Here is a 22,154-nt window from a genome sequence, read left to right on the forward strand (position 1 = left end):
AAAGTTCTCCAGAATGAACCTTCAGTCACTAATAGTGGCCTGCATGGATTAGTTTCAATTACATTGACTTAATTTTTTTTCCATGGTTTTCATTTTAACCCTGATTTTTAACTTTCAACTTAAGTATGATAAATACATTTATTGTGAATTCATGAATGTTCACAAGTTTGTTTGTTTGTTTTTTTCTTTCATAGGTTACAGACTTCGGGTTTGCCAAAAGAGTTAAAGGCAGAACTTGGACATTATGTGGCACTCCAGAATATTTGGCTCCAGAGATCATCCTCAGCAAGGTATATTTATAATCCCATTATGCAAGAAGTAAAAATATAAGGCATGCATCACTGTAGACTTTTAAAAAAGAGTTTACTGATCTAATATTAAACTTCTGTCTCATCTAAATTATGAATTTCTCTAATTACTAAAATAATAATTACTTACAATCTACCACTAATCCAGTAACCTCTCAATTTTAACTCTGGATCTAAGAGAAAGAGTACGGTAGAGCATAGGAAATATAGTCAATAATATTGTGATAACTTTGTATTGTGGCACATGGTAACTAGATTAATCATGGTAATCATTTCATAATACATATAAAATGTTCAATCACTGTGTTGTCCACCTGCAAGTAATACTGTATGTCAGTGCTACTTCAAAAAATATAATGTGAATAAATCTAACCTCTAGATTCATATTTTTTTTCCAATTTTACTGAGACTAAGTGCCATAAATCACTGTATATATTTAAGGCATACAGCATCATGGTTTGATTTACATAGACTGTGGAATAGATTACCACACATCATATCATATAGACGTAGTAAAAAGAAAAGGAAAAGTCCATGTTTTGAAACAAAAAGCATAGCCTTTTCATAATTATTCCCAGTAGCAGGAGTGTGGGAAACTTTTGTATGTGTTATCCCACAAGGCAAATGTAAAAATGATCGGTACTAGTTCTCAATTCTTCTTCTATTTCAACTTTACCCCTTAAATGAAAGAAATCTAAGCAGAGTTCTTTTTATTTTAAACAGGAATACCATAGCCATTGAATAGCCTTTTTAAAGATAGTTTTACTTTTCAAAGCAGTGAAGATGTCGTGAGAGAAATTTGTTTCATTATCTAAAAGGATGGTTTCGGTTCTGTTTTCCTTCCCACTGCCATCCCTATGCTGGGAAAGCTAGAAAGGAGAAATTAACAATGACTGAACACAAAAAATGCCAAGAAAAGAGAAAGGGGCAGCACACATGCCTTAATATTTACAACTAGAGAACGACCCCCTGAATAATTGAAATTTGGCTAACCTATATATGCCTAGATATAAGAATAGAATAAAATGACCTCATTCAACTTTCCTTTCATTATCTTTATAATTTAAATCATCTATAACTTTCAGTCTTTTGAAATCTAAATATCATTGCTATTAACACATTTCTTCTGTGAGAACATTTAACAATATGATGACAGAATAAGCACCAAAACTTTAAAAAATGTGGATATATTATAAAAGTAATGATGTTCATTGCACAAAATTTGGAAAAGGGAGAAAAATAAAAAGAAACAACCCAAAAACCTGTCAACTCACCATCCAGAGATAGCCTTTTTAAAAAATATTTTTTAATATATTTTTCTGTGCATGTTATCATAGTTGAGATATAGTGAATGTATAGTTTGTACTCAACTTTTTTCACTTGAATGATAACAAGCATGCAAACATCATTCTAATGGCTTATTTGCAAATGTATGAAAAAGTATTTTGCCATTCTTCTGTTGCTAAATATTCAGATCATTCCTTTTTCTTTTTTATTTTGCTGTTATAAATAACTGTGATAAACATAAACATTTTGTGCATAAAGCTTTTTCTGCATTTCAAATTATTTTTTCAGGACAGATTCCCAGAAGTAGAGTTACTGGGACGAAGGGTATGAATATTTTTAAGTCTCTCCATAAATATTGCCAGAGTGCTTTCCAAAAACATTGTAACATTTTACACTCCTATTAGCAGTGTGAGAGTGACTGTTCAGTCACACTATCCAGCATTAGATATTCTTATTTTTAAAATCGTTACTAATTTAGTAGGCAATAAATGATATTTTATTATTTTAAGTCTCATGTCTTTGGTTATTAGATTTTTTTTTAATGCTTTATAGACGTTTGGTGGATTTTGTTTGTGTGTGTGTCTGAATTATTAGTTCCTGTCTTTTGCCCATTTTCAATTGTAATTTAGTTTTTCTTACTAATTTAATTCTCTGTATCTAGGGTATTAAAATATCTGGCATAATGTTTATAAACATTAGCACACAATCTGAAAAATAAAAATCGAAGTTTACTAAAGGATCTGGCTCAACATCATATGCTTTCATTATAATAGAAGTATTGTAATAAATGGCATTACTAGTGAGTTGATTAAAGCAAAGTTGGTGCCCATTTCTATTAGCAAAACAAAGTGCTATTTTTATGCTAGTCTCCCTTTAAAAACACATATAGTAAAAAAAAAGAAAACCTCTCTATTATAGTTTATTTTAGCTAATAATTTGAAAATTAAATGGTTTATAAAGCTAATATTTTAACAAAAATTTCAAGTATGGGGAGCGGTGAAGGTAATTTGAGGGCAGACCAAAAGATGTGGCAAAAACTCAGTTCATTTCTCTCCATGATTGAGTCTTTTGTGCCAACTGACATTGATCATAATTGATAACAAACTATATAAACATGCTAATATTTTATTTTTATTTTCTTATAAATACTACTAGTTCTTAATTTTAGCAAGTTTGGTATGAGAGGAAAGAAGCAATTAGAAATAACCTTAGAATTATACATTTGGGCTGCAATGTACTTTTACATATGTTATTTCCTTTTATTTGATAAAGTCCTTACAAAAACCCCATGAATTAGTAATTTTTTTCTGTGTACCTTTTAGAGATGAGAAGCAAGACAGTAGGATAACTAGAACAAACTTGAATATTTACATTTGTTAGGCTCCAAATTAAACTTGTAGCTTTCATTAAGATCCTGTGAAGTGGATAAGAATGCCCATAGTATATTCATCTCTGAACATCAACAGTATAGAGTATTGTGAAGTCAACTCTACTGTTTACTATGAAGTCCAGTATTTACCATTTTGTTTAAAAAACCTTTGCTTTTCTAAGAATGCTCTAGAAAACTTGATATATAAGGTTATGGGCCTAGAATGGACTTGTAAAGGTAATTTAGTAACTCCTTTTCTGTTGTTGAACAACAACTAAATTACCCCAATTAACTAGGGGATATATATTGTCTATAATATTCTTAATGATTTTAGGAAGAAGATTTAATAGTATTTCCTGATCCAATATCTGGAAATTCTCCCTGTTGTTTAATTCAAATGTGATCTGATATATTTTGTTCATTTTTAAATTCTATCCTGAATAGCTAGCTGCTCAGCAACTGCTCTTTAACAAAGTTCATATGCTTGAAGATCATTTTGAAATCATCTATGACTTCATTCTCTTCTGAGTAGATTAAGTAATAATTAATATTTTCTGCTGTTTGTCTTAGGGCTACAATAAGGCAGTGGATTGGTGGGCATTAGGTGTGTTAATCTATGAAATGGCAGCTGGCTATCCCCCATTCTTTGCAGACCAACCAATTCAGATTTATGAAAAGATTGTTTCTGGAAAGGTAAGTAGAATATTTTATTATTCCTCTGTCATTCATTATTTCTATAATGTTGCATAAGGTTTGTAGATCAACACCATTATGTAGCTTATGTAAGATCTCAAGAAAGAATAAGAACCAAAGATGATATGAAGAATATTGAGAGAACTAAAATACTTTAAAATCACTGAATGAGAGAAGCATACAGTAGTTTACCCTTATCTGCAGTTTCAGTGATCTGCAGTCAACTACAGTCCAAAGTAGGTGATCCTCCTTCTAAGCTCTCATCAGAAGGTCAGTCATAGCCTACCACTATGTCACAACACCTACGTTATTCACCTCACTTCATGTCATCAGGTGGAAATTGTATCATATCACGTCATCACTAGAGGGTGAGTAACATACAATAAGATAGTTTGAGAGAGGGACATAGAGAAAGTGACCACACCCACATAACTTTTATTATAGCAGATTGTTATAATGATTCAGTATTTTTAATTTCTTACTGAGCGTAATTCATAAATCAAACATTATCAGAGGCATGTTTATATAGGAAAAAGCAGTATATATAGAGTTCAACCAAGATTAAGAATGCAGAAATTACACTAATAGTTCTGAATAATTTAATTATAGATTATTACAAAGTTCCTGAATCTTTACTACATTGCTTTTATTTATATTTAACTTTATAAAAGGAATAAAACTATCTGACAAGGATGCCATAACTAAATTTCACTTACTTAGAAAAATTGCTTTAAAATGAATGTACCTTTATTTGTATGAATTGGCCTTCATCAGGCAATCATTACATTGTGTAAAAGTTTTTTAACTGCTTATGAATATGTTTTTATTTCACATCAAACTCTAATAGTCAGGATACAATATTAACATTTAAATCTGCATATATTCTAAAATCGTAACTGTTGAAATCTGAGTCACCTTGACAACACCTTAGCAACATAAAATTTTATCTTATCACAGATATTTTTCTTCATTTATTTAGAAATAGAATAGGATGTTTGGTGTACCGTTGTTTTTAACTAAAGGTGCCAGATTGCCAGATTATCTCTTCCCATATTGGATATAAAGTTATTTTCATCCCTTTCCCCTATGCTGCTAGAGTAGAACTCATGAAAGCAGAATATTGCCATTAAGTGATCTCTAGGATCTGTTTTATGTGAATATAAAGTCTTTTGCACCATTCGCAATAAAACTATCTGTTTCAGCACCCAAATCCAAGCTAGAATGTATCTTTATCTACCTTACAAAAGTATTATTATCTCTCTAGCTAGTAAATAAAGCCAAACTGGAGACAAATATTTTAATTTTGTAATTATTCAAGTCATTAAAAATCAAATTATGGTCTTTCAAATCCTGTATTTGTATTTAAAATTGTCAATGGTTTGGATGATGTATCATTTTAAAATATATGTTTCAATGAGAATTATTTTTTCTAAGTTTTTAGAAGTCTGCTATTATTTTATGCTACATTTTATATGTATTATATTTTTCCATTCTGAAACCATGTTACAAAGACTATAGGTGTAGTAACATCAAAATTAAAAGAAAATGTATTTAATGAAGTGATTAATTCACTGGAATACATACATTTGAAAATTAGATTAAGTACTTTCTCTATTACAATATTTTAACTCAGGTTGGTATTTTTAATGCACAGAAAGATGATCAATCAGCTTGTTAGCTTCCTTCCTACACATATTTTGCCTTTAAAAAAGGAAGGGGTGGTATTTTAAATGTCAAATTATTCACGCAATATCAAGGTTCAGGTTTAGAAATGATTGTTGACAGAAAAGTCTTATAATTCTCACATTAAAGTTGCCATATCCTAGCAATATATATGCTGAGTTTCTGTATATAGTCTTCAAATTTCATACTTTGGTGCCATATACTGTATGACAAGAATCAGTTATGGTTTCTACAACAACTCTGTTTGGTGCATTACTCTTAGAAATATAAAACTTAATATTGTGTTCAAAATTGATACTTGTAAATTAGGCAGTCAAGTAATAGCTGTTGTGGAAACCATAACTTTACAGTCCTTGAAATTATATAATTAAAAAAAATTCTGAGCTTCATTACATATAAAGTAAATATTATCCCATTATTAATGAGCACCAGAAATGCACACAGAGACACTCTACAAAATGTAAAGTTATAAACACACATATATAGAGAATGATCAAAGAGGTAGTGCATTTTTTCCTCGAGGGAAATTCACATTCACATGAAGGGTAATTGATTAGCAGTTAACTGACTATTCTTTTTTGTGTCATGGGTCCCTAGAACAATTCCCAGTTTAGGTGATTCACTAGGAAGAGTTTTAGACTTCAGCATATAGTAATACCCAAGAAATTAATACCATCTATTCTAACAAGTATATTCATTATAAGATACCTTATAACAAAAAGGTATAAAGTAAAATCAGCAAAGGGAAAGGCTCATGGGGCAGTCTCCTGAGGAAACTAGGCACAGCTTTCAAGAGTCTTCTCCCAGTGGAGTTAACAAGGGATGAACTTAATTCTTCTAGCAACAAATTGTTGTCTACCAGGGAAGCTCATTAGAGACTCAGTGCCCAGCGATTTTATTGGGATCGTATGTACACCTTCTGCCTAGTGCATACCTACATCCCAAACTCACAGAGCAAAATAGATATTCAGTATAAGCCATACTGTTTGTACAATCTAGGTACAGTGAACGCTCATTATTTAGGGAAAGTTTCCTATCATTTTAAAGAACTGTTACCATGCCACTTCCCAGATATCTGCCTAGGGCTAAACTTGCAAGCACGCATTCCTTAAGGGTAACAGCCCCAACCTGCTACATTATCTCTTTTCTGCACAGATTCTATTTCCTAAATAATAAACACATGTGCAGAAATGCCACTACACTCTTTCTAAGATGCTATTGTTAATGCTTTTGGGAAATTTAAATCCATTTTCTGTTTGTCTATGGTTATAATTAAAGAAACTTCGAAACTCAGTAGTCATTTCCATAAAATTCAAAAGCAGCTTTACCAATGCCGAAAACCCTGGCCATTTCTTAACACTTTGCTGTGGTCATTTAAAATTCTTCTTAATAGTTTTTTTGAGACAGTCCTTACTCTAGTGGTCTTTTGGGCAAATGACGGCAACTTGTTGTACAGTGAAGGGAATGAGGATCTGGTGGGTAATGGTCCTTTGTAACCATCCTAACTCCTGCTCTTTTTGCATAGGTAAAAGAACAGATCAGGAGTCCACATTTGTAGTACTCATATTTAATAAGTATTTTTTAAATGTACTGGTTCTTTTTATGTATAAAGATTCAGGCTGATTAAAGTTGCCTCAGGTCCTATGAAGCAGGGTGGAGGTTGGTACCGTATCTATAGGAAATCTAACATGAAAGTTGTTATTATGCCTTTTGGAAAATTTTTTAATATATATGCTCATTTTTGCTAGATAATTTGTTACTGGGATATAGATTTCTTAGAACTATACCTAATTTAGAAAGTTAATTTGTTTTCTTTTTTAAAATTTAAATTCAATTAGCCAACATGTGGTACATTAGTTTCAGGTACAGAAAGGTAATTTTTAAAAATTTATTCCAGCATACTTATGGACAGGAGTTAACAGATTATTGCTTGCTGGCTGTGTGCAAACTCTTTTGAGTCATTTAAGCCAGTAAATTTTATCCCAATGCATAAAAGGTCATATTACTAGTTTGTCACTTGCAAAGTAACAGCAATAAAAATTTTCCCTTCTTCAGAGATCAACTTTGTAATTCTGTGATTAAACTGAGTGTACACAAATTGATTTTGGTTTTATTTTGTTTCTTAAAGTAAAAAAAAAGTACAAGGCTTTATAAGCAGAACCAATATTCTATCAAGTTTGATAATTCAGAGTGAATTTTGTAGTTGGTTTAACATGATGTGATTTGGTGAAGTTGTTTAAAATATTAGCTATATTTACAATGCTGTTTTTCTAAAATAGGGTCATTTCCTTTTTCTCCTTCACTCTACCAAATTTATATACCATAAGGAAAGAAGAAAATGCTCTTCTATAAATTAAAAGCTACAGCATAAGATGAGAAGGAACTTCTTGACTTTTCCAAGTGACTTTTCTAGCACAGACTGTCCTTGAGTAGTCCAGATATCTAGTTAGAGATATTGCTGTCTTCCAAGTTCCTTCTTTGATTTGAAAATTCAACTTATTAAAATATTATTCTAACACAAAGGTCAAAAAATTAAAAATGTATTGAATTAGTGCCTTGCATCAGTTTCATAAAAATTACCTAATTTCTTTTCAAACTGGGGGATGAAGTACACTTTCATCATTTTATAGATGAGGTAACTGAGACTCAGAAAAGTGAAAGTTTGCCCAAAAGTATAGAGCATGTATGTGACTGAGTTGGAATTGAAACTCAGGTATTCTTTCTACGGAAGCGAGAGACTGGTAGAATTTTTGAGATGATTAAAAATGCTCAGTTTTACTTAGCTTGGTTCTCTTATCCTATATGTAGGTAAATCAAGATTCAGAATTGCCCAAAGATAAAAGGTAGTTTGTGGCAAAGCCAGAAACAGAATCTAATTCAGTGGTTCATTTATTATCTGTACCCTTGGCTTCAGTGACTCTTCACAATCTTAGTTTTATTCCTGCCTTACTCATCTTTCCTTGTCACCCTCCTTGCCTTGGACCTCTTCTCCTCTCTGCACTTTCTCCATTGGCGCCCTCATCCAGCTTCATGACTCTAAATACCAACTGACAATTTCCAAATTCAGTTTTTCAGTCCATTCCTGGTTCTTGGTTGCAGACGCTTGTAGCCAACTTCCTGAGATCTCCATTCAGGTATCTAATAAATATCCTAAGCTAACTCTGTCCATAACTAACAGATTTTTATTTTCCCTAACAAATCTGTTCTTCCCACTGCTCTTCCATCTCAGTTGATGGCAACATGATCCTTTCAGTTACTCAGGCCAAGACACTGTGGAGTCTTCATATCTAATGTACAGGAAAACCATTTGGGGTCTATCTTTATCTACCTTTAGAATATACAGAATTCAACCACTTCTTACCACCTCCACTGATAACTGCTGTCTTCTGAGTCACTCTTTCTTTGAAAATTTCAAATTAGACCGTGTTACTCCTTCCAGAACCTTGCAATGATTCCCCATTTTCTTCAGAGTAGAAATCAAAGACCTTACAGTGCAAGAGTTTGTGGGGGATGAGTGAATGACAACATTTTGATAAATTACTATCATTTCTCTTCCTTACTAGGATGGAAACTCTGTGAAGATAGGACTGTTTGTCTTATTTTGTTTACTACTGTATCCCAAGCACTGTGTGCCTAATACGTAGAAGGTGTTCGATCATTATTTGTCAAATTTGAATTCTTGCATTCATTTAATACTGAGTACATATTGTATGTCAGACCAGTGATAGATACAGCAATTAGTTATGATCTCTGCTTTCATGAAGTGGACACTCATTCTCAGAGATACTGACTCAGTTGGTCTTCTGTATATTCCAAACATCTGTATTTTTTAAATTATCACAGACTACTTTGATACACAGTCTATGTCAAAAGCTTGTTCTGTATGTCTGTACCTCATCATAGAAATATATCTACTCTCAAGAATATATTATTAGGAAACTCGGAAGTAACTTAGTCTCTAAAGGTTGTTAAAGAATCCTAACCAGGAAATATTAATGTATATTGTGCAAACACCTCTTTCATTTTAATGCCAGTTTCCAATAATCTTATCTCTCAGATCTAAAGGTTTAATGGATCTAGACTTTTTCTTTTCCATATCTGGCTCTTTTTCAGGTACTTTCACATTGTTTGCCCAATAATGGACTGGCTGAAGGACATAGAAGTCAATTATTTTCCCCAAGAATGGTACTAAGTTGGTAGTCTCACAGGAGCTTGGGTTCCTTATCTTAAAGGTTTAGACTTATCTGAAGGTTTAGACTAAATTAAACTAAAACTTCCTTTGCTCCAATATTCTAGAATTCTGATTTCAATTTCTACAGCAGTTATAATTCTTAATAAAAATAGAAATAATACACTTCTAAATATAATTTTGAAGGAAAAATTAGTCATTCTTCCCATTATAGATATCTTTGGAGTTTCCAAGTTAATATACCATAAATAAAAGCCTTGCATCTAAAACACAATTGTGTTTAAGTCATTTTTTGGTTTTTGCTAATTTCAGTTTGATGAATCAACATGGCTCTTTGGAAAGTCAAATCAACAAAGAAACTACATTTCTGATCATGTTTCAGATCATAGAAAAAAATACTTTCATAATGATTCCCATTATTTCTCCTTCAGTATACTTAAAAGATCTGACATATTCTCATCATTAACATGCTTACTATGTAAGTGTGGGCTACCTAACAGAATCTCTGGGGGAGAACGGGGTGTGATTAGAGGTGAAGAGGATATGTCTATCATTTGATAAGGTTTCCAGATAACTCTGATTTCTACCGTCACAACTCCCCAACTACAACTCCCCATTTGAGAATATCTCTTCTAAAGTTTACAAATGTATACACACACATTAACTAATCCAACACCAATACTTCATCTGCATTCCAAAATAAAGAACTACTCTATTTAGGTGTGTTTATTCTTTAGGCATTCTGTTGCACATTACCTGAATCTGTAAGAATGGTACATTGTCTAGTATTCTGAACATCATGAAAGGGAAAATAACTGGCACTCTACATTGAGCAGTTCATGCAGACTCTGTTCCATACAAGGATAGCTCCATTTTTAATAAGTTACTTCTTGGCAATCTAAGCAAAGTTGGAATATAACCACTGTGTAAATATATCATGTTATTTTTAGACAGTATGCCTTTTGAATACCACATATTCTCTAGTTTCTACTCCGACTATGATAAATGAGGAAGTGTGCAGCAAATATTTTTAAGATGAAAATTTCATTCTTTTGGAAATGTCCTGACAATAACTATTTTCAGGTTATTGAATCATGAAAACAGTATGGAATAATTAAGAATGTATACTCTAAAGTCAGAATAGCTGGTTTGGAATTACAGCTCTGTTGCCACTTATTAGCTCTATAGTCTTGGCAAATAACTTAATCTGTATAAGTTTCAATTACATCACCTGTAAAATGGAAGTTATAATCATATTTACCTTAATGTTAAATTTTGGGATTTATGAGCCAGTGTGCATTAAGTTTAGCACAGTGCTGAACTTCTAATAAGCCATTATAGCAATAAAACTTTACTTTTAGAACTAAAAACTAAAGATGGTGGCAATTCACTTTTTTTTTTTTTTTTAAGAACACAAACCCTTTTATAATGTATGGTAATATAAGCTTTGCAAAAATGAGGATTTTAGTAGCTAATTTCTATGAGTTGACTCCCAAATCCTGTTCAGTTATTAGCTATTTGATCTTCAATTGGTTGTTGGACACAAATACTAGTTTTCCTCTTGTATGATGATTTTAGTTTACTTACATTAAAATTTTTTGCATCTGTCACTGACAGAAAAAATAAAACTTCTGCACAAAGTAATGAACAGAGTTGCAAATAATGTTTCTGAAGCTTTCGTGCACATATGAATGAATCACTTAGAGATAAAAACCTCAGAATTTCAGACCCAGTGCCCTCATCATTTGAAGTAAGCCCCAGAAATCAACATTTTTATCCCTCCATTCTCCCAGTTGACTCTGATGAGAGTGGGTCCTAGGAACATACTTCGTACATAAACACACTTCCAGTACAAAATAGCATCAGTAGCAGAAGTAGCAGAAGACTAGAGTTAGGAATCTGGTTTTGCCAAAGAGTCTGGCTTTGCCTGCTAATGGTTTAACTTATACTTTCAAAATATGAGAATGTACATCATGTTGAGCTTTTTTAAAGTCAGACTATAAATTGAAGACCATGTAATAAAGAATAAAACTCATGAGCCTAGCAACATGACTAGATTTTTAGTCCCAACTCTGCCACTTTGTAGTGCAATGATTGGGTAAGTTACAATATCTGCGCATCCTAATTTCTCCATCTTTAGAATATAATTAATACCATATTCACCAGCTATGCCATAGTTCATTGCTATATATCCAGCACGAGAGCAGTGTAGTATACAGTAGGTCTCAATTACGGTTAGCTGGATGAACTACATTATTTGAAATGGTGTAATAAATTCGGGGAATAACAACACAAAAGTGGCACAGTACCCTCCCCCCAGAAGTTCATGGTCTGGGGGAAAGAGACATACACAGATAATACAGCATTTGCAGAAAACCATAGCACTTGTAGAAAACCACAGCAAGAATGTAAAGAGCTCAGAAATGGATCTGTTAACCCTTTAAAGCATTTTCTTCAGAGGTCTCTGGTCTGTTTAAAGTTGAGGCCATGCTAACCATTGGAATGTATGTTTGACAACATGGTGTGTTGGTACAGGTCCGATTCCCATCGCACTTCAGTTCAGATCTCAAGGACCTTCTAAGGAACCTGCTGCAGGTGGATTTGACGAAGCGGTTTGGAAACCTGAAGAATGGCGTGAGTGATATAAAAACTCACAAGTGGTTTGCCACCACAGATTGGATTGCTATTTACCAGAGGAAGGTGAGCCGTTTCTTTAATTTAAGAGCTTTGAAAGTTTGGTATTTAAATTATATATAGGTAATAGAGATTGTTCCAACTTAACACAGGACTTTAATTTATTTTTACCTTTGATTTAATACTATGCAGGACGTAAGGGACCTTTCCAACCCACAGCTTAAAAACGAGTTTTCTCCTTGATAAAAGAAAAAGCATATTCTGTCTTGACCATCAACCTGAAATGTTGTCAGTGTCAAATTTCTCCTACGTAGGCCTCTTATTCTTCAAATATCATGGTAATGATATAGCAGACAATGTCCCAAAGGTTTGCATTTCAAAACTGATATGAAACCACATTAGAAAAACAACATAAACAAATAGAGTCTCCCACCGGGATTGGCACAAGCTAGATTCAATAATATTTAATAGCTAGATTCATTAGATATTTTTCAGTGTTTATCAATTCACCTTTATAACAAATTGAGACATTTAACAAAAGCTTTTGCTGTGAATTACTTTTATCTCACCTTTGTTTCTTAAATGCCCGGTTAAATATAATTTGTATTTATAAAGTGTTTACATCTTGACTATATTGCTTTTTTTTCCCATAAAACAAAAACTTCTGTTTCAGAGACTTGCCATATTTAATGATGTTGTGCAGCACAAGTGAATTTCCTTAGGAAAAAAATGTAAATGCTGTCATTGAATATTAATAGCACATTTTTCCAAGTTTATGTCTTTTAGAAAAAATTACAAAAACAAAGCATTAAAAGAATTTAATAATGCAAAAAGACCAAAACAAGGCGAGTACAGTAGTCTCTGCATCTCATAAGATAGGTTCAGAAACTCCCTAGCCATTAAATTATGAAACAGTCCTTAGCATCATTACCTCAGCTGGATGTGCTGTATGGGCAAGAGCAATTCTTTTGGGGAGACTTATTGAATCTATACTTTCGTCCAGTGCTTTTTGATCTGACTTATTTTTGTTCTCTCAGCATTTGTTGAATGAATTGAATTTTTTGGCCCCTTATTTGAAATTCCACCTTTACTAATGCTAATTTATTAAATACTTCAGTCTGTTTGTGAAATTTATTTTTTTAAAGATTTTATTTATTTATTTGACAGAGAGATCACAAGTAGGCAGATCAGCAGGCAGACAGAGAGGGGGAAGCAGGCTACCTATTGAGCAGAGAGCCTGATGTGGGGCTCCATCCCAGGACCCTGAGGTCATGACCTTGAGCCGAAGGCTGAGGCTCAACCACTGAGCCACCCAGCCACCCTGCGAAATTTATTTTTAATGGAGTTCCTTTTGTCTATTCTTGTACTGTATACTATACCATTTTATATAGGCTTATGGTGTTTTTTTAATTTTCAGAATATATATTTAATATGTGGAATTCTTATAAATATTCATGGAAAAGTACATAATTCAGATTTTTTTACAGTCTTACTGTATGAAAAATACACAATACAAAATTTGCTGTCACGGCCATTTGTAGGTGTACAGTTAAATGGTATTAAGTACATTCACACTGTTGTGTCGCCTTCACCACCATATCTCTCCAGAACTCTTCCATCTTGCAAAACTAGAACTCTGTACCCATTTAACAATAACTCCGTGTTTTATTGGTCTTTCCAAATATTTATATTGTATTTGGGGCTCTTAATTGGGATAACAGTATATTAGTTAGAAGAGAATCAAAATCTTGACAATTCCTTATAATGAACATGTTATATTTCTACCTTTATTCAAACATTTTCTGTCATTCAATAAAGTCTTAGAAAGCCCTGCCCCATATAGGTCCAGTTTCTTTCTTAAAGAACCAAAATCTCTACTTCACTATGAGTGGGGCCTTTATGGAACCTAGTTTAAAATAATAATATTAAATTCCTCAAAAAAATAAAGTTATTCCTTAAATTTATACTTTGATTGCTATTGCAAATGCATTTGCTTTGCCATTATAGTAGGCTATAGGGGGAAACATAATTTCTATGTTTGTGTTGTAACTGGCCACCTTACTAAATTCTGTTGTTGATTTCCATAGGTTTTTCAGTGATTTCCTTGCATTTTATGGTTAAATATTTACAGTGGGCGGAGGTATCATTTGCCTTTACTGAAAGAGTGGGACTGTTGAGCTGTATTGTCTTATTCTTGTTTTGAATGGGAATGCCTTTCATGTTTTAGCTTCAAATATGAAGTTAGCTATTTATCTCGGATAACTATTCTTGATCAGATTAAGAAAATATCAAGAAAAGAAAACAAAAAACATATAAAAAAAGAAAATATCCTTGATTCCTAGTTTATTGTGCTTTTTCTTCTTTGACATATTAGCATAATGAGTTATATCAATTAGATATCTTAACATTCCTAAACACCATTTAATCATGAGGTATTATTACTGTAATACCTGCAAAATATTATTTAAAATATGCAAAATCAATTTGCTAAAATTTTATTTAGGATTTTTGTCTATATAGTCATGAGTTTAATTTATCTGCAGTTTTGTTTTTCTGGAGTTGAGATTATGGGATACATTAAATGAATGAATGAATTCATTAAATGAGCTTGGAAATTTTCCATGTCTTTTTATTCTTTGGGACACTTGAGGAAATAGGAACTAACTTCTACTTACTACTTGGAAATTTTAACAAACTAATTTTTCTTTGGCTTTTGGTTTCTAAGTTTTTGCTTCTTCAGTCAATTTCAGAAGTTTATATTTTCTTGTAAAATCATCCATATTCCTCTAATTATCGCTGTTTATACTATCTTTATTGTTATATTTGTGTTAATTAATGCTATATTTAGATGTATTTATTAGATTTGCTTGAGGTTGGCCCGTTTTATTAGTATTTTTTAAATGATGCATTTTTAATATTTTCATATTTATATTAAAAAGAAAATTCCTGCTATTGGCATTTACTAATTTATGCATATTGTGTATTATATTTTTACACTTCTTTTTTTTTTTTAAGTAAAGGCTTTTATTTATTTGAGAGAAGGACAGCACAAGGTGGGGGAGGGGGAGAGGAAGAACCAGGCTTTCTACTGAGCATGAAGCCCAATATGGGGCTGGAACCCAGGACCCCAGGATCATGACCTGAGCCCAAGGCAGATGTTTAACCAACTGAGCCACCCAAGTGCCCCTACAATTATTCTTAAAGCGGGATTACATTGAACTGCTCCTGCCCATTTAGAGTTCATGTGCTTTCCAGAGGGCTTAACTTACCTTAGATAGTGAACAGCTTATCTGCCAAGAAGTAGCACCCTATAGCAAACAGATTGTAGTATTGAATAGATTGATCAACTGCAGATCTTGACTATCAGTTGGACTTGAAGATCCCTGGATAATTTATAAATAGAAATAATTGAGTACCTCATTGTAGCCATTTGTTTTAATATCTCAGTTATAACTGTGCACACCAATACCAAAATTATCAAAAATGATCATTTGAACAGTTTTCATAGATTTTGTTATTCTCTGACCAAGTGCTCATGAGCAATGAAATAGTCCAATAGTCCAAGAGTCCAATAGTCTCTAGCAGAAGCAGGAAACAGAAGAAAGAGGCCTGGACAACTCAAACTATGCAATCACTGTACAGGTAGAGATGATCCCAACAGGTGTGATCCTAAATTGCCACCTGGCTAGATGTGAGGCAGCTGTCTGCATTGCTGATTCCTCTGCGTGCTGCAGAATCACAGTCCCCAGAGCGTGCATGTGAGGCAACCAGCTGGCAAACTAAAAGATGATATTAGACTTCCCAGTCCTATGGTCTTTTTAAATGTCTTGTTTGTGTATGTATCTTATACTAACATACTTATGTGAGTAAATAATTTATAAATAGCTACACATATATTGGTGATTTATGCTCAAAAATGTTTTTATTAAAAGGTATATAAATCCAAAAACTTTGGAGACCACTGGTTTACATATTAGAAAGAACCTGTATCAGAAGCGGGGAATCATGAGTCACCTGGGTGGTTCAGTTGGTTGAACATCCAACTCTTGGTTTCGGCTCAGGTCATGAGATAAGTTTCACATCAGGCTCAGCGCAGAATCAGCTTGAGCTTATCTCCCTCTCCCTCCCTCCCCCTGCTTGCTCATACCCTCTTTCTCTCAAATAAATAAAAATTTTAAAAAGGAAGGAACCGATAAGGAAAAATCTAGAATTCTGTAACCTGAAGTGCCAGCATTTTGATACCATTGGTTAATTATCCTAGACATCTCTTAAGTATTGTACCATTCCTTAAATGAAAATGTTGAGATAATGGCAAACCTACTGTTTGATGCTTTTTCTAATGCGGTTATCATTTAGGGACTTAAAGGCATTTAAAGATGTGACCATATAATAATAGTGGGAATGTATTTTCTTTGGTGTTTAGAAACTCCCAAGCATTCATTTTTCTTCTTTATTATTCCAATGTGTGTCCTCCTCGCCACACACACACCACCACCGCACAATTAACTCAAGTCTTAACACTATCTACCTGTAGATAGCATCAGACCCCATAGGTTGAGGGCTCAGTCCTATAAGAGTGCCCGTATCCCCCACCACTTCAGACATTCATCACAGTCTAACCACCTGTGCTTCTGACTAAGAGGCTATAGATCGGAGGTTCCCACAAACTCCTGGGTTTCAATTACTTTGCTAGAGCAGCTCACAGAACTCAGAAACTTCACTTACTATTACCAGTTTATTATAAAAGAATGTAACACAGAACAGCCAGATGGAAGAGATACATAGGACATGTATGTGGAAAGGGCTCAGAGCTTCCTGCTACCTTCAAGCACAACACTCTCCCCAAATCCCCATTTGTTCATCAACCTGGAAACTCTCCAAACCCCATCCTTGTGAAGTTTTATGGCTTCGTTACATAGGCGTGATTGTTTAAATCATTGGCCACTGGCAACTAAATTAGTCTCCAACCCCTCTTCCCTCCTGGAGGTCAGGGGCTAAGACTGAAAGTTCCAAGTGTCTAATTAGTGCCCATCCTTAGGTTAGCTAGAGGCTTTCCAAAAGTCACCTCATTAACATAACATTTATGAAGTCCTTAAAGAGCTCTCTGTTCAGGATTGGGATGAAAACCAAATATATTTTTCCTATTATAAATCGTAATATCACAGTTACGTTTCCTTCTCAAATGTAGGTTGAAGCACCATTCATACCAAAGTTCAGAGGCTCTGGAGATACCAGCAACTTTGATGACTATGAAGAAGAAGATATCCGCGTCTCTATAACAGAAAAATGTGCAAAAGAATTTTGTGAATTTTAAAGCCGAGCAACAAGATGACATCAGAACTCACACTCAGTCTTTGCACTCTGTTGGGAGATACGGTGGAGCTGAGACCGTCCTTGTTGAAGCAGTTACCTAGTTCTGTCATTCCAGCGACTGAGTGAGGTCTTTATTGCCATCCGTGTGTGCGCTCTGCATCCACCTCTGTAACAAGGCACCGCTAAGCAAAGCATTGTCTGTGCCATAACACACAACTAGACACTTTCCTGCTTCCCTTTGGTTCTCCTGCCCTACGTCTATTTCTTCCTTTTTCATTTTCATCAGTTTTTCTCCAAACAGTACTCCACTTTATTTTGTTGGTGTTTCGGATGGGCAGTGTTATGGCTCTGTGATATTTCCAAGGAAGGATAAGTGTTGCCTTTGGTAGTTCTTGCCATTATTTTTGTTGGTCAGTGGCTTGAGGATATACTTCCAATAACTATTTTTACTTTGAGTAGCTCAGACTCAGTTTTGCCAAAGCTTTTGACAATTTTTGAAGACAGTTTTTTGTCTCATCAACAAGGCAGTTTATACAAAACAAAACAATAACTTTCGTAGAATTCACTGTTCTGGCAAGACACTTGGATAGACTAACATCGAGTAGTTAGCCCCAGCAGTTTGAATTTCTAGAGATCAGAGGCTCTATTTCCCTTCACTACCTTTTGTATCATCTTCCCCTTGAGTAATTAAGTGACCAGCTGTGCAGTGTGACAAATGTGTCTCCTTCACAGGAAAAACTAATGCTATGGATCATCACTTGGTACCAGCATTTCTGTAGGTATTAGAGCTAGCTCTAAGATTTCTAAACCTTCACTTCTCCATAAGCGTTTTAGCCAGTATTTTAACAGAAGGTGACTGAAGAAGAAAGTGACAATTTTTAAGTTTCTCAAATAGTCCTCATTATAAACTTTTTAAAGGAAAAGAATTAAAAACATTAATGCGGACAAATACCTGCTGAGTCAAACAAATGGCTTGATACTTGTAAACAGTATAGAGATGCTCTTATTTATATGATGTTTTTCTTTGTTTCGCTCTGCTTTGTTTTGCAGTAATGTTTTGTTAAGAACAAAAGGAATTGTTGCCAAGTTATTCTGATGTACTCTATTTGTCAGCCTGAGGGAGAGGCACTGTTGAAGCTTCGGCTTTCATCCTGTGCCTCATCAATGAGGAAAAGGGATGAAGTTTTTTAAAACTGCCACAATTGTGTTTTAATTTTGAGGTGTGATATTTTTAAACATGTCAGAATTTCAAGCCTTTTTCTTTCAGTAAACAGAATGTATGATCATGCAGATACAATTTTAGTATTTGAGTTTAATTTTTTTTATATTTCTTTGCCAATAACATTGCTGTCACATGGAAATTTCAGGCACTTTTGCACACTTAGTTCAACATTTGTTGAGAATCCATGGCTTAATTCTGTTTTTTAAATATTTTTGTCTTTGCTTTTAAATTTGGCCATCTGGTTTTATCTCCGTGTGTCAGTGACCTATCTTAAAACAACACACCAAAAGAGTCTAAAATAAACTGTGTTCATTTTTTATGATCAATTACATGCATATAAGTTGTTTTTAATCAAACTGATCTTAATGTATATATAAGCATTCTATTTGCTTCATTATTGGTGCAGGTCACTGACTACTTCTTTTCCTCTGTACCACACCCCTGTATAAAACCTTTGAAGACATTGAAAAAAGCCTGTCTGGAATATTCTCTGCATCAATCTGTACATCTATTGGTTGTCAAGTGTTTTTGCATGGTTATGTCATTTAAAAGCTGATGCTGATTTCAGTTGGTCCACCTATATTTAAAATGTGCAAGGAAAATATGAAATACTTTGCTGTATCAGGTTTTATGTGACAAAAATATATCATCATGTTAATAATAATACATCATTTGTATAAAATATTTTAATTAGTTTTTGGCCCAAGAACATGCTGATCATTGTATTCTATGTGTTTGCTACAAATTCTATGGTAGCTTTATTGTATATTATTGTAAAATTATTTTAATAAATCTTGGGGATGACACTTTGATTATTACGCTTTAGTTTTCAGCAATTAAAAAGATTTAGACTCTGCCTAGGTAGATGCCCCTAGGCGTACATTGGTTTTGAGGGCTATTTTGCCATTCCCATCTTACTCTCCACTTAAAGGACATGAGCAAGCTCTCTGATATGTCAAGAGAGTCTATTTCTAACCAATCAAGTACACTGAATTAGAATATCTTAAAGTTATATAAAACTCACAGTTTCAGCCACAGTTTAGCCAAGAATGAAATAAAAACTTGAATAATCAGTGGAATAAATCAGTATTTAACCTAAAATCACATTATTTGAAACAGAAGAAATGACATTTTTTCTCAGTAAATAATAAGGAGATGGCATTGCAGAGGAAGGACCCCTGACTCAAAAGTCAAGAAATTTGGGTCTCAGGCTTGTCTGTCACACAGTCAGGATGACCTTGGCCTTAGCGCTACAAAATGAGTTCCATTTTGATCAAAATGAGTTCTAAGGTCTTTTCTAATTTTCACATGTCATGACAAGATTCTTTTTATTTGACAGTTTGAAGGGATAATGTGCTTTGAAGTAAGACTTTGTAAGGTGATATTTTAAGGCCTTTCTTCTCTTTCTTCTCCTTATCTCACAGTGTTCTTAAAATTTTTTGAATATCACAAGGACTTCATGTCTCTTTTGATTCCTTCCTCCTTCACTGATGCTAAAAATCCAATTGATATCAAACGGTCAACCTACCAAAAAAGATATTGTGGCTTGTGGGTATTGCTGTCTTTTTTTTGATATGTTCTTGTATTGACTGCCCATTGGCCTGAAAATACTCATCAAAAGCCTAAAAAAAAAAATCATTTTTTTCCCACTGACTGTTTTATCTGCTTGTTGTAAGAATCAAATGAAATAATGTATGTGAAAGCACCTTGTAAACTGTAACCTATCAATGTAAAATGTTAAGGTGTGTTGTTATTTCATTAATTAATTCTTTGTTTAGAATGGAATTTCCTATGCACCACTGTAGCTAGGAAATGCTGAAAACAACTGTGTTTTTTAAGTAATCATAACAGCAAAATTAAAGTATCTTCAAAGGATAAAACAGTTGTTGAGTCTTGTGTTCTATTTGGTGCCCTTACCTCCCGATTTCTTTTCTGCATATACTATAGATGCTTCTAGATTCCAGTTTTTAGGCATTTGGGTTGATCTGTGGTAGTGGGAACAGTAATAGGAGAGAAACATCCACCAATCAAGTCCAACTGAGTGTATATTAAGAAACTAATAAATTCATTCCACAGTTTCTAAAAAGTGGATCTATTTCTTCCTCATGCTCTTACTCCAAATTACTCTTAACAGAATGTTGAAAATATTCATAGTTAAATGATTGATACTACAAGAGACACCTTCTATTGGAAAAATGAACTATGAAGTTTTACTTTTTTTAAAAAAGATTTTATGTATTTTTTTGACAGATAGAGATCACAAGTAGGCAGAGAGGCAGGCAGAGAGAGAGAGAGAGGGGGGAGGAAGCAGGCTCCCTGCTGAGCAGAGAGCCCAATGTGGCTAGATCCCAGGACCCTGGGATCATGACCCAAGCTGAAGGCAGAGGCTTTAACCCACTGAGCCACCCAGGCACCCCAAATTTTTACTTTCTTTTTTTCAGAAGTGTTGTTGAGTTCACATTACTTCTTTTGATTTCAGCCAGGTTGATTAGTGTGTGTTAATGTAGTTGTCCTTGACCTCAAGAAATGATGTTTTAGGTAATTACTTTAACAGCTTACTATTTTTTATTGTTAGGATTGTTACTGCAAATATTTGTAAATATTGATGTACTTTATAACACCATGTTTACTATCTTTATACCAATGTTTGCTTTATTTTATCATTATCAGGGCCTAGTTTTCTCATTTCTATATACAACTAATTACAAAAATCTAGGCCTATCTTCACTCCAAATCATCATTTGAAAGCCATTTAAATTTTCTCTTATGCACAAATATTGGATGCGAAGTTAAATACTTTTCATTTTAGTTTTCTTGAACATTTTCCATATGCCTTACTTAATAGCCTTTGATAAGGGCTCTCTGATAAGGGCTGAATTGTGTTTCTTCAGAACTTATATGTTGAAGTCCTCCCTGTTGTAGCTCAGAATATGACTATATTTGATGGCAGGACCTTTATGTTTTTTAAGATTTTATTTATATTTGGTTGGGAGAGCAGGAGCAGCAGAGGGGAGGGGCAGGCAGAGGGTAGAAGCAGGCTCCCCATTGGGCAGGGACCCTGATGTGGGGCTCTGAACTAAAGGCAGATGCTTAACCAGCTGAGCCACCCAGGCACCCATGAAGGTAGGAGCTTTAATTAGGGTAAAATGAGGTCCTATGGATGGGCCCTAATCTGACAACTGGTGAATCTGTAAGAAGAGATTAGGACATAGAAAATGCAGGCCCAGAAAAACCATGTGGAGACATAAGAGGGAGATGGCCCCCTACCATTCAAGGAGAGAGGATTCAAAAGAAGCCAGCCCTGCTAACATCTTGATCTTGGACTTTTAACCTTTAGAACTGTGAGAAAAAAAAATTTGTGCTGCTTAAGCTGCCCACTCTGTGGTAACAAACTAATACACCCACCAGTACTCCTGTGTATACACTGTATTCCTCTGATGAAGGTCTTGCACTGAT

The 22,154-nt window shown here is 33.9% G+C and overlaps 1 protein-coding gene across 8 annotated transcripts in view; it reads left to right on the forward strand.

Annotated features, from left to right (window-relative positions):
• PRKACB (protein kinase cAMP-activated catalytic subunit beta) overlaps nucleotides 1–20,578 on the forward strand; it is a 131,336-nt gene extending 110,758 nt beyond the window's left edge. For all 8 annotated transcript variants that reach the window (XM_004752712.2, XM_004752711.3, XM_013056223.2 and 5 more), the window contains 4 exons: nucleotides 195–290; nucleotides 3,535–3,657; nucleotides 12,065–12,229; nucleotides 17,352–20,578. In XM_004752712.2, the coding sequence (XP_004752769.1) occupies nucleotides 195–290; nucleotides 3,535–3,657; nucleotides 12,065–12,229; nucleotides 17,352–17,477 (510 nt within the window). In that variant the 3' untranslated portion in view covers nucleotides 17,478–20,578. The remainder of the gene's footprint in view (nucleotides 1–194; nucleotides 291–3,534; nucleotides 3,658–12,064; nucleotides 12,230–17,351) is intronic.
• Nucleotides 20,579–22,154: the final 1,576 nt, after the last annotated feature.

The sequence above is a fragment of the Mustela putorius genome, unplaced genomic scaffold, assembly GCF_011764305.1.
Source record: "Mustela putorius furo isolate JIRA1106 unplaced genomic scaffold, ASM1176430v1.1 tig00003853_pilon_pilon_pilon, whole genome shotgun sequence".
Taxonomy (NCBI): domain Eukaryota; kingdom Metazoa; phylum Chordata; class Mammalia; order Carnivora; family Mustelidae; genus Mustela; species Mustela putorius.